Genomic DNA, 13,218 nt, shown 5'->3' with positions numbered 1-13,218 from the left:
CTTCGGAGAGGGTGTAGTCGCTGCTGGGCTCTCTTGACCAGTGCTGTGGTGTTGGTCGTGGACGTCAGGTCATCTGACAGGTGTAGTCCTAGGAACTTCACGCTGCTGACCCTTTCCACATCAGCTCCATCGATGTGCAGAGGTGTATGGTGTTGTTTCCCCGCCCTCCTGAAGTCAACCACCATCTCCTTAGTTTTTCCCACGTTGAGAATGAGGCTGTGGGATTTGCACCAACCTGTGAGCAGCTCCACCTCCATCCTGTACGCCGACTCATCATTGTCACTGATGAGACCCACCACTGTTGTGTCATCAGCGAACTAGATGTTTGTCAGAGATTTGATATGCATCAGGATGGAAAAGCATGGTATTATTTTGTGTAATGACTTTTTATCTATGTCCTCAAAAGGTTCTGATCTCAGAGGGGCTTGGTCGATACGCACGAGACCCAAAATTTGTGGAGGCAACAGCCCATGAAATTGCTGATGCCTGTGATATGACAATCGAGGAGATGGATAGTGCTGCAGACAACCTGCTCAATGGCAACACTAATGCAAGCCCAAACGGCAATCTGTTACCCTTTGTAAACTGCAAAGAATACCAGCAACAGGATGTTGCGCAAGGCTGCGTGGGAGTAGAGCCAGACCGTGGGAAAAGTGAGGAGGAGTTTACAGATGAGATGATTTATGTTAGCACCCTGTAGTTATATGAAATAGTTTTTATTATTTGCTTAAAATCAGTTTGTTTCAGAAGTGCCTCACTGTTCTTGTGATCTGAAAGTAACCAGAACAGCTGCTTTGTTCATTTGCTGTTGTGAATTGGGAGCTCTGAGTTCTTTTAAAAAAAAAACTATTATTAAAAAATCTTGACTTCAGGTAGCAAACTGGCATGACCTTTGAACCTGCAACAGAAACACTACCCGACATCTCAAATTTGCTAAAAACACATCAGGATCAAGAGTACAGAGGGGGGGATGCTGGGTATCCAACAGAGGTTGTTTGTGTGTCTTTAAGAAAGAACTGCAGATGCTGGAAAAATCGAAGGTAGACAAAAATGCTGGAGAAACTCAGCGGGTGAGGCAGCATCTATGGAGAGAAGGGATAGGCGACGTTTCGGGTCGGGACCCTTCTTCAGCCCGAAACGTCGCCTATTCCTTCTCGCCCTAAATGCTGCCTCCAGCATTTGTGTCTACCTTGTTTGTATATCTGAATGTTTGGCCATACTATCTAGATCAGCCTTGAGGTTTTAACAGAAAGCAATGCTAAGAGGATACACACAAGCTGATTATAAATATATTTTGTGAAGAATGTGTCCACCCTGCTACAGAATACCTCAGAAAGTAACATTCCTTGTACTCTGATTTAAAAAAAAAAAGAATTTTAAGAGATGGATAATCTGTAGTAAATTGACAAATGCAAAATATGGAGACAATTATCACATGATTTTAGCTATCCCAACTGTAGCTTTTGATGATGGAGAACTTGTTGGTAAAATAATCTTTCTAAGAGAGCTTGTATCCTTTATAACTAAGCCATGAGCTGTTTGGTGTTCAGTTCATAACATTCTTTTCCAATGGGTTTGCATTCTGAATGCATGGTTAATTCTTACTTTGATGTGGCTCATTTTGTGTTTTAGCAATTATGGACCAGCCACTTTATAATTTTTTAAGTTGTGATTTTTTTTTTTTTTTACTTTTCATTATTTTTAATCTGATGTGGACACACCTAAGTTCCTGCTATATGCATTCCCTAAAGGAACCATGTACAGTTTAGAGAATTATACGTTATTTTACATTGGTAATTTAAACAATATCAGTATCATCGTTCCGAGTAAACGCATACCTTCGAGTCATGGACTGCTCAGATTTGCATGATATTTATAAACCATTTTAATTTTATTTAAACACCTAAACAGCGCATCTGTGGTAGATTTGAGTCTGCAATGATTTGCACCGTGGATTTTTTTATTGGAGTGGAGATTAATTTGTCCATCGTCGAATCTCATCCTCTTGTGTGCCACAAGATATGCAAAAACAATGCAATAAAGTGTTACTGTAATCAAGGCTATAAACATATTAACTTAAAAACATAGATTATAAATGTATGAATGTGTGTATATATGCATCACACTGAATTGATATAACTATGAATTGATATATAAATATTATATTCACTGTGATGTTTCTTGTATTTGTTTTTGTTTAATAACCTGTAATACTTGAAATCAGGTCGGTATCAGTATTTGAAAAAAAGACAAAAAAAAGCAGTGCATTTTTAATGAATTTATTGAGTACGTTGGTGTATATTTGATGCATGAACACTCAAGTATTCAAGTGTGCCAAGCTATACAATATATATATAAATATATATACTTATTTTAACTTCAAATTGCTTTCTAAATCTGAAAAAATTATACCTTTTTTAATCAAAATTTAAAATGTACATATTGTGGTCAATATGATATGGCATCTTCACATAAATAACAAATACTGATTTTGCATATCTTGTGTTCACTTCTTGTTGTATTGGTTCTTGTTGCCTTTTGTTTTCACCCTGCCTTGCAACTTTTCAGAGCACTGAGAGTATCTCGGAGGAGATGTAATAAGTATTTAAATGTTCAATTTATTTTTGTTTTCATCTGACTCTTTCAAGTGGCAGTAAGCTGTTCTTGTGCCTTTAATAAAAGTGGAATCTCAGCTTTATCTTTAAATTGTAAATTTCACAAGTTTGGTTGGTTCCCAACAGTGAACTTGTGGGGGCTTTTTCTTGGAGGAAAATAAGCTTGTAGACTACATCAAAAACAAGACAAAAGCTAAATATTTAAAAAAAAAGTAAGTTAATGCCATTTTGGTTAGTTTGTTTTATCTAGGAATGCCTTTACTTCTCCTACAAAAGATTTTCCACAAATGAAGGAAGATATTATTTTTGATATTCCTAAATTATGATAAATAATAAAAAGAAATATAAACCAGTCAGATGGTGTCATCCCATCTAAAATGTACTGCAAGGAATTGAAGTTAGAGCAACCCTGTAGTTTGTAGACAAATACTGCAGTGTTCTGAATTGGTGTTTCAAACCATTTAAAATGATTGGCAACGAGTTTAGCCTTCAAACACAGTTTTAGAAAAAGTACTGCTTAGCAACTTGAATTTCTGCAAGTATTATCCAGGTAAACTTCACTTTGTACATTAAATGATAAACATGAATAAGAAATGAGAGGTGTGAATGTGCCAGCACCATAGATTTTAAATATACAATCATTCTGCTGCTAAAGGCATCATCGGGTATGCTGATTTGATCTAAGTTGCACATTGTGATTATTAACTTAAAGTAGATTTTTTTTTTTTAGTAATTTATAATCTGAGCTTTCTCTTTGTGAAATCTATAGAAAATATTCTTTAAACTCAAAGGCAACAGAATTGTGTGAGAATGGATTTTCAAAAGCTATTATTTTTCCCCTTAAAATTTGTTTAATAATCATGTAAATCGAGGGAACTACGCAACAAATGCCATTCTTTGACGTTAATATTTGTTTTAAGTGAAAACAAATTTCATGCAACATACCTAATCTGATTAGAAAATATTTCCCATATTTCTAAAATATACATCTTGATTATACACAAGTTAAATTTACAAAACTTATAAAATGTTCCTGGTAATTTAATCTATATTGTTTTTGGCGATCATTTAATACATTATGAGGTAAAACAATCATTATATTAATCACTCATTTTGAAATAATTTTAAGGAACTTCCATTGGATAGATTAAACGGAGGAATGGATTTGTAAATTGCTGACAAACATATACTTACATTAACATTTTGCAAATCATTTCAAATGTCAACTTTTGCTGCTCCAATTGGATCTAGAGTTAGCAGTGTAACTACCACAAGCTCGTCAAATGTTATTTAATTATCTACTGGAGCCTTAACTTAAACTGGTTTCCACTTAAATTAGTACCTGTAACATTTTATCTTTGTTAACATATGAAACGGTGTGTTTTTCCTAACACTACGCCTTTAGACATTAAAAATCTCACTGGATTCCAACCTTTCATCTACAGAAATATATGTAAAATTTGGGGAGTCAATTATGATTTCTCTTTAGTCAGAGGGTGGAAAATATGTGAAATGAATTGCCGCAGAAGGCTGTGGAGACCAATTTTTAAGGCGGAGATTGACAGATTCTTGTTTAACAAGGAACTGCAGATGCTGGAAAATTGAATGTAGATAAAAATGCTGGAGAAACTCAACGGGTGAGGCAGCATCTATGGAGCGAAGGAAATAGGCGATGTTTCGGGTCGAGACCCTTCTTCAACCAGGTTCTTGATTAGTTTGGATGTCAGGGGGCTATGGGAAGAAGGCAGGAGAATTGGGTTGAGAGGGAAAGATAGGTCAGTCATGATTCAATGGCAGAGTAGACTTGATGGGCCGAATGGCCTAATTCTGGTTCCACAATTTGTGAACGTATTGAATTATTTTGAGGAAGAGAGAAAATCATAAATAGTTGCCCATATTTGTTATAATTCTGACTTTAACTGACAATAATGCAAGCTGTTTTTACTAGGTGATTGGAGTTGCTTTTTGGTGTAAAAAGTGTGACTGTTATTGAAAAGCGAAATAATTAGATTCTTACATTTAAATGTTGAATCTCCACAAAACATAGATTCACCAGAGCTTTCAGGGATTTTTTCATTATAAAATGGGGTTAAATTGTTATTAAACACAACACTATTGCTCCTATGCCTAGGAATGGATTGTGTAGACTGCCTTCCACTTGGGAAGCAGATTGAAGGAATCATATCAGTGATGCAGATGATGGAGTTCCTACATTTCTGCAGCAGGCTCTTATTTTCCTTGTACCATGCCGAAGTGGCTGACCTAAAATCACTGCACACATTTAATTGAAACTAATTCACATTAATAGGTGACTTTCTGAGAGTTGGGTCTTGTAAAGGTCCACATCCTGTTCCTCAGGCATTTACTTTCTTTGGCAAACTGACCATCAGACTCTAACCGCCAGCCCCCCTTTCTTCTCTTCATCCGAATCTCAAGACCTGGCGTTAGTCCTGAGCAACACTCCTTTCATTGAGAAAATGTAGAATTCTTGTTGAGTGGTGTCCAACAGATTGAATTTTGCAAATGGTGCCTGAACAGTTGTCAATGACCCATTGTAACACCCATCCAGTGGACTTTTTGGGTGCATTGATATTTATATGCCTCCAACTCTGGAACATGTAAACAACTGCAGAGCTCATTCTAAGTGACAACGTCAACATTGTAGAAACCCGGGACTTAAGTGGTAACCCAAAATTGCTGCACACATTGATTTGAATAAAATTTACATTAAAAGGTTAATTTCTTAGAGTTAGCTTTGTACTTGTTCACCACGAAGTGCAGTTGTTCATTAGGAACTGCATGACCTTGTGAAAGGTACCGTGACAAAGCTAGTTTTGGACTAGAGTAGTGGTGGGGAATGCATATAGTAAATACTTAAATCAACTGCTACACACTATGATTAATTCAGCAAATACTTAGGGCACACTAAATGTACAAAAATATGGAAGTAAAGTTTTATAGATTCCTGTCTATAGACGACAAACAATCTCACTGCTTTAAACTAAATTATTGTATACATTTAACAGTTATAATTAAAGTATTCACCTTGCCAGTATTAACAATGTGTGAAAAATCAATTATCCAATTGCCTGTTTTGATTTCTCCCTTTCAATTTCCTCATGTTTTGCTTGGAGTAATAATAAGTGTTGTAAAATTGTGAAGGGTGAATTAAAAGCTTTTGTCACAAACTGTTCATGCATTACCTATGGCTCGTTTAGTGGTTAAGGCCCTTGTGCAGCATGAGTTGTGTGTCTAAACATCTGCAACCACCCCACCACTCGTACTATCTTTTAACTTTTGGATTACAATTTCATATTAAGATTAATAATAAGGTTTTACATTTAATTTTTAGTACAATAATCTTCTGTAAAATAAAGAGGTGCTTAGAATGTAGCCCTTTGATTCTAGGTGTACAATATTCATTAAAAAAAATTGTATTCTGGTAAAATTTTAATTTTGTTTGAAATATGTTGCTTTACCCAGTGTACAATGTATCATATTTGACGAGGTTAAATATGGAGCATATTTAATCACCTGCAAGTCTAAGGTCTAATTGAGCTATGACAAACTTCAGCATGGAATATGGCCTCGTAGTTAGCTTTATAGATTGTTGATCTGTTTATGTATGCCAGGAGCTATGGAGCTACCATGCAACCATGCCCAGACACAAACAGACTTAACCTTGTTGGATTTGGAATATCAGATGCTGGTAATCTGTGAATGACTTGCGAATTGCATTGGGCAAAGGGGCAATAGGGCAGATATGGTTACAGGATCTTCATTTAGTTAAAAAATATTTTGAATTTGAAACACTTTAAACTTTTTTTCTGTTTAGAGAAAGGAGTAGAACATGCAGCAGGCAGTGGAAAGAATGCAGTTATTTGCACTGCCTCCGAATCTTTGTGCACAAGTATGATTAATTTGTTCTTTTTGGCTGGTCAAAGAGACGCTGAGCAGGGAAAAATCTCACAAAACAACAGATCAAATAGATTGCATTGCAGCGTTGTAGATTGGAATTCCATGCTCGTCAGCTGTGAAAAGGGCCAAGGATAAAAAAATAAAGAAAAATTCTTAACCCTTTAATTTGAAAATCAGTGTCACTTACAATCATATTTAAACACTTCTGTTCTTTTGATGCTCTAAATTCTATGCGTTGAACATATATGGTAACTGATTATTTGTGGGAAGTTATTTCTGTCAGGGACTTGAGCAAATGCAGAATTATTTGATATACTGTTTTTGCAAAATATATTGTTTTATTTATTATTTACTATTGCATGCAGATACATGGTTAACTCCCTATCCTTTTGTGTTCTTTCACCTGTTTGAATAGTTTCAAGTCATTCAATTCAACACTTTTGTACTCGGTTTAAAAGAAACAAGAAACAGTTCATTTGTAAATAACTAATGTACAGTTTGTTACTGTTGCAGTATTCCGTCTATGGTGGAATAAACCGTCTTGCTCTCGCACGTAAAATTTAGAATGTATTGATCTAAAACAAGTTTTAAGTTAATCTTTGATTCAGAAGATGTATATTCCTGTAATATTGCATTTTTATCCAAGGAATGATGTTATTAAAATTGCAAATAAATTAAATTTCCTAACTGTGACTTAGTTTGTTCTTATGAAAGCCCCATGAGTAAACACTAATATTCTGACTGTTGAGAACATGTTTATCTGGACATTAACAGGGTTGTGGAATAATTTTGAATTTTTCAGATACCATTGAATATTACTAATCTAATGCTCAGGGTGACTATGGTGTAATAAGGTGTATGGTACTCGCACATTAAACTTTTCTCAGGATAATGCTTTCCAAATTTTAAGTTCATTTTCTGACAGAGCTTTGGATGATACAATACAATACAATACAATACAATTTATTTGTCGTTTGGACCCCGTTGAGGTCCAAACGAAATGTTGTTTCTGCTGTCATACATACAAAACGAAAAAGACCCAAGACACAACACAATTTACACAAACATCCTTCACAGCGCATCTTCTCCTCGCTGTGAAGGAAGGCAAAAAAAAACATATCTCTCCCCTGCACTCCCCTCTCCCCCCCATGTCAGAGTCAAAGACAGAGTCAAAGCCCCCAGCGGGCGATGTTAAATGTCCCGCAGCCATTAAAGCCACGCCGGGTGATGCAAGGCCAAGCACCGGGTCTTGGTGTTGGAGCCCCGGGCGGGCGCTCACAAAGTCCCGCGGCAATTCCAAGCCGCGCGGGGCAGGGATGTAAGGCCCCGCTCCAGGTAATCTTCAACCCCGCAACTCGGGCGGGAGAAGTCGCCGTTGCGGAAGCCCCGAAAAGCGGTCTCCAACCAGGGACCCGCGGGCTCCCGGTATTTCTGTCCACAGACCTGCGGTAGGAGCTTCCGAATCTCCGGGGGTCGGGATGATGTGGTCAAGAGAGAAGCGATTCATCTCCCGAGGTCCAGAAAATCATCTAGTAACTAAAAGTGTAAATGACAGTAGTAAAGCAGATGGAAACACACCCAAAAAAATGCTACACAGTAGTTTATTTTAGACTTTGGAGCATTTTTTCATCCACAACCTGTGAAGAATTATGCACATGTGTACTTCAAATCTCAAGCCTTCACAATTTATATAAAGTAGCCAAAGCTATTTTGAGAGTTGTACAGAAACTTGAACTTACAAGTGTGATCGCTTACCATGGTAGGAGCTCTTAAAGTAGCTTATCTCACTGCAACTATGTAATGGGCTTCCACCTGTGCTGGGAATGGCAGAACCAAAAATAGCAGTTCAGATGCAGAAGCAAATTGAAGTTAGTGCCCCATATGGTTTCCCCAAGGTGTGCTTTGACCTTCAGACCACAGCAAAGCAGAGAAATGTGCTAGTGTTCTCACTCATACTCCTGTCCCTGAGACATATGCTGAAAAAGGAATCATGAGCCAAATGCTACAGATGCATTACCTTGACAACATGCCTGTGAGTTCTGTGTAAATCAGATAGAGAGCAGCAATAGATTCTGTACTGCCTCGAGTGGACATCAGACACTTCACCAGAGAGATCTCCAGCGTATTTGAAAGATTTTGCTAAATAATATTGAAAAGGATTGGCAGGGTGGAGTCAGAGCGTGGAATGTAGTAACCTTCAGAATTTATATTGTAATGTGCATGTTATATACCTCTCTGAGCTGCTTCATCCCTACACTCTTGCCCAGTGCCTCAGGTCAGCTGATCAGCTGCTCCTGGAGGTACCGAGGTCTAAGCAGAAGCTCAGAGGGGATAGAGCCTTCACTGTTGCTGCTCCGACATTATGGAACACTCTACCTTTGCACATTAGACAGGCCCCTTCCACTGTCCATTTTCAAAACTAATCTTAAAACCCTTTTCTATTCCTTGGCTTTCGCCCCTGCATGAGACTTTGCACCTGTTTTAGGTTTTTATTGTTTTTACTGTCTTTTAATGTTTTTATTGTTTTGTTTTATGTTTATGATGAGTCACGTACAGCACTTTGTTGCAACAGTGGTTGTGCTCTATAAATAAAGTTCAGTTCAGTTATATATATTGTGTGGGAAGGAACTGCAGATGCTGGTTTAAACTGAAGGTAAACACAAAGTGCTGGAGTAACTCAACAGGTCAGGTGCGAGGAGCTGGGCCCTCGCCTACCTGGGCGGTGACTGACGGGTAGGTGGGCGGGGCCGCACCAGATGACTGATGGATGGGCGGGGCTGGCGGCGGAGACTGACGAGGGTGGGTGGGGCCCAAACGGTCGATGACTGACGTGTGGGTGGGCGGGGTCCCGATGACTGATGGATGGGCGAGCTGACGTCGGGGGTGGATGGGCGGGGATGTGGTCTGTGACTGACGTGTGCTTGGGCGGAGCTATAGGCGGTGACTGACGTGTAGGCGTGCGGGGCTATGGTCGGTGACTGACGGGCAGGTAGGCGGAGCCCAACCCGATGACTGTGATCGGTGACTGACGTGTAGATGGGCGGGGATGTGGTCGATGACTGACGTATGGGTGCATGGGCAGGGCTTTGGTGGATGACTGACGTGTGGGTGGGCGGGGTTGTGGCCGGTGTCTGACGTGTGGGTGGGCGGGGCTGAGGATGAAGGTAGGAAGCAAAGATCTTATAGCGGAGCAAGATCTTTGATAGGAAGGTGGGTGACCGGCCGAGTAAATTGTTGGAAACTTCTAGAAAGTTAGTCGGGTGTACGGCTGATCATGAGCGGCCTGTTGTCCGTGGGACAGGCCGGCGGCGACTGGCTGCGAGTTCTCCTCGTCGTGCTCTCGGTGAGAGGAGCTGGGGCCGCCACGTACCTGGGCGACTGCTCGCAACAGGTAGGTTGTTGTCAACAGGCGGGTAATGGCGGGCGGCAAGTGTCGACAGACAGCGTTCCAGTGAAGTGGGCAAAACTCTGCTACATCACGAAAGATTGTGGTCGTTATTTCATATATAATTTGTTTCTTGATTCAGTCATCTTTCTAAATGAGTCTGAAACACTGCTGATAGTGACTGAATCAACGTTGATCATTATACCAATAATAACTGAAAGAATTGAAGCAACCTATTTCCTCTTGTGGGCTAGACTGACACAAAATGCTGGAGTAACTTAGCGGGACAGGCAGCATCTCTAGAGAGAAGGGTGACGTTTAGGGTCGAGACCCTTCTACACCCAACGTCTTCCCTTCTCAACCCTTCTCTACAGAGATGCTGCCTGTCCCGCTGGAGTTACTCCAACATTTTGTGTCTACCTTCGATTTAAACCAGCATCTGCAGTTCTTTTCCATGCATTATTTCCTCTTCCGGTTCCTTTATTGTAAACTTAGTCTCTGAGTGAGTGATTGAAATACAGAACTTAATTAAAAGTACATATGTCTAGAACCGAAACGTCACCCATTCCTTTTCTCCAGAGATGCTACCTGTCCTGTAACTTACTCCAACATTTTTGTGTCTAAAAGTACAACCAACTGGCTTAAACTAAAATTACCAAACTTGATTGATCAATGGTGATTAAATTGGATGCTACACAAGTTTTGGTATCCTAATGGATGATTTGCCAACAGTTAGAGTGCACATAAAGCAAATTATTAGAAAACCAAACAGGATGTTATTTATTGCTTGGGGAATTGAGTAACGAAGTGGGCAGTTTTTTTTTCAGTTACATTGGATAATGGTGAGATACCATCTGGAGTATGATTTAGTTTGTATAGGAAGGAACTGCAGATGCTGGTTTAAACCGAAGATACACACAAAAAGCTGGAGTAACTCAGCAGGACAGGCAGCATCTCTGGATAGAAGGAATGGATGACGTTTCGGGTCTAGACCCTTCTTCAGAACGTGACAAGGGCGGAGACCCTTCTTCAGAAATGCTCTAACTATTTACTTATTTGGTGCTTTATTTAGATAAAACCATGTTAATGTCCTAGCTCTTTGATTTGGCCTAATGTGTCTTTAAACTCATTGAGCCTCTGCCTCCAATGCCCCCTTTAAGCTCACTAGTTTAGTATTTACTCTATGGTGGTATGTCTGTTGAGGTAGGGATTTTGCTCTGTAACTGTTGAATATCTGTTATAGTTGATTTGATGCTAAATGAGGTGGTATGTAGACAACATAGCAGTGTGTTTTAAATGGAGCTGGGAATTAAATATTTGGGTGCAGATGAACATTAATTAACATTTCAGTGGCAGCTGTGCTGCACATGTATCTAATTAGTTCTGAGTCTGTTTAGCAGGCAACTGGGATCATGTGAATCCCTGGAGGAGTGTCTGGAGTCAAGGGACATGCCTAAGAAGGAAATCAATAAGGGATAAAGGTGGCATGAGATAGCTTTGACAGCTATCTAAGACCTAAGAGAATATTTTGTGTCTTGGGGAAAAAGGAGTAATTAGGGAGAGAAGGCTATTGAGAGCAGCCTTGTTGAGGTGAAGTGCCTTGGGAGGTAAAGTGTGAGTCTTCGGTGCTGAGGCAAGGAGGCTACACTTAAGTAAGTAAAGTACTTGAATAGTTTCTGCGTGAGTACAAAACGTGTGACTTATTGCAATGCAGAAGGAGGTTATCGACAGCAGGGAAGGGAATAGGTTTCACTCAACTCTTGAGTGTCTCATTTGTAATTCATGATTTTGTCCACTGGTGTAATGGCAGACAAGTTGTTACAGTGTCACTTCTGCAGGGAGTGGGAAGTCAGGGACACCGCTGGTGCTTCTGACAACTGTACCTGCAGAAATTGTGTCCAGGTGTGGCCCCTGAATTAACGTGTTCGGGAACTGGAGCAGCAGCTGCATGACCTCGGGACAATCCGGGAAATCGAGAGTTTCCTGGACCAGACCTACAGTGAGGTTGTCAACCCAAGGATACAGAAAGAGCGAAGGTGGGTGGCAATGAGGAAGAGAAGTAAACATCGAATGTATGTAGGAGCCCCCGGTGGCTGTACCTATTGAAAACAGGTACACCCTCTTGGGCAAGATGAAGTGTTCCATGCTAGAACATCCAAGATGTCCTCATTCATTAGGGAACGAGGTTCCCATCTCCATCATAGATGAGGCTCTCTCTCGTGCCTTGTCGGTGCTCCGCCCTTGCTTACCCTCCCCTAATCTCAACCGAGACAGTCCCCCTAGTCCTAGCCTTCCACCCTATAGGCTGTCATAGTCAACACATAATCCTCCGAAATATCTGCCACTTCCAACGGGATCCCACCACCAGCCACATTTTTCCATCTCCACCCATTTCCGCCTTCCGCAGAGACCGTTCCTCCGCAACTCCGTGGTTAACTCATCCCTTCCCACCCAAACCACCCCTTCCCCAGGTACTTTCCCCTGCAACTGCAGAAGATGCAAAACCTGTCGCTATACCTCTTCCCTCGACTCTGTCCAGGGATCCCAGCAGTCCTTTCAGGTTAGGCAGAGGTTCACTTATACCTCCTCCAACCTCATCCACTGTATCCGTTGTTCAGGATGTGGACTCTTATACATCAGCGAGACCAAACGCTGACTGGACTATAGTTTCGCGGAACACTTTCGCTCAGCCCACATGAGGAAGGTGTGGAGGATCTTGTGGAAGACCCACACCATCCTGGCCACACACTTATCTCACCACTGCCATCAGGAAGAAGATACAGGAGCCTGAAGACTGTAACGTCCAGGTTCAGGAACAGCTTCTTCCCCACAGCCATCAGTCTATTAAACACAACAAATAAGCTATGAGTGCTGAACTGCAAAAGACTATTATTATTTGTTATTTGCACTATATTTGTTATTTATTGAACTTTTTCTTTTTTTTCCCATTATTTACAATGTTTACATATTCACATATTCTGTTGTGCTGCAACAAGTAAGAATTTCATTGTCCTCTCTGGAACATATGACAATAAAACACTCTTGACTTGACTCTTGAACCAACCTGATCTCCCGGTTGCTGAACACTTTAATTCTCCTCTCCATTCCAACACAGACCTTTCTGTGTTCGGTCTCCTCCTTTGTCAGAGTGAGGCTAAAGGAAAATTGGAGGAACAGCATCTCATATTTTGCTTGGGCATCTCAGAGCCTAGTGGTATGAATATTGATTTCTCTTGCTGCAGGTAGCCCTGGCATATACACACACCCTCCCCCTCTCCCCCTCTTGTTTTCCTTATCCCT

At 40.3% G+C, this 13,218-nt stretch overlaps 2 protein-coding genes across 3 annotated transcripts in view; both read left to right on the top strand.

Annotated features, from left to right (window-relative positions):
• The window catches only part of cacna1c (calcium channel, voltage-dependent, L type, alpha 1C subunit), a 309,696-nt gene extending 302,472 nt beyond the window's left edge, over nucleotides 1-7,224 (top strand). Inside the window, exon 49 of the mRNA XM_055650124.1 lies at nucleotides 407-7,224. Within this exon, the coding sequence (XP_055506099.1) occupies nucleotides 407-700 (294 nt within the window). The 3' untranslated portion in view covers nucleotides 701-7,224. The remainder of the gene's footprint in view (nucleotides 1-406) is intronic.
• A 2,471-nt stretch (nucleotides 7,225-9,695) lies between these two features.
• Nucleotides 9,696-13,218, top strand: part of il17ra1a (interleukin 17 receptor A1a) — a 34,740-nt gene continuing 31,217 nt past the window's right edge. For both annotated transcript variants that reach the window (XM_055650123.1, XM_055650122.1), the window contains exon 1: nucleotides 9,696-9,924. In XM_055650123.1, coding sequence (XP_055506098.1) covers nucleotides 9,808-9,924 — 117 coding nt within the window. In that variant the 5' untranslated portion in view covers nucleotides 9,696-9,807. The remainder of the gene's footprint in view (nucleotides 9,925-13,218) is intronic.

This window comes from Leucoraja erinacea, chromosome 19 (genome assembly GCF_028641065.1).
Source record: "Leucoraja erinacea ecotype New England chromosome 19, Leri_hhj_1, whole genome shotgun sequence".
Taxonomy (NCBI): Eukaryota; Metazoa; Chordata; class Chondrichthyes; order Rajiformes; family Rajidae; genus Leucoraja; species Leucoraja erinaceus.
This window is presented reverse-complemented; position numbering and strand designations above follow the sequence as displayed.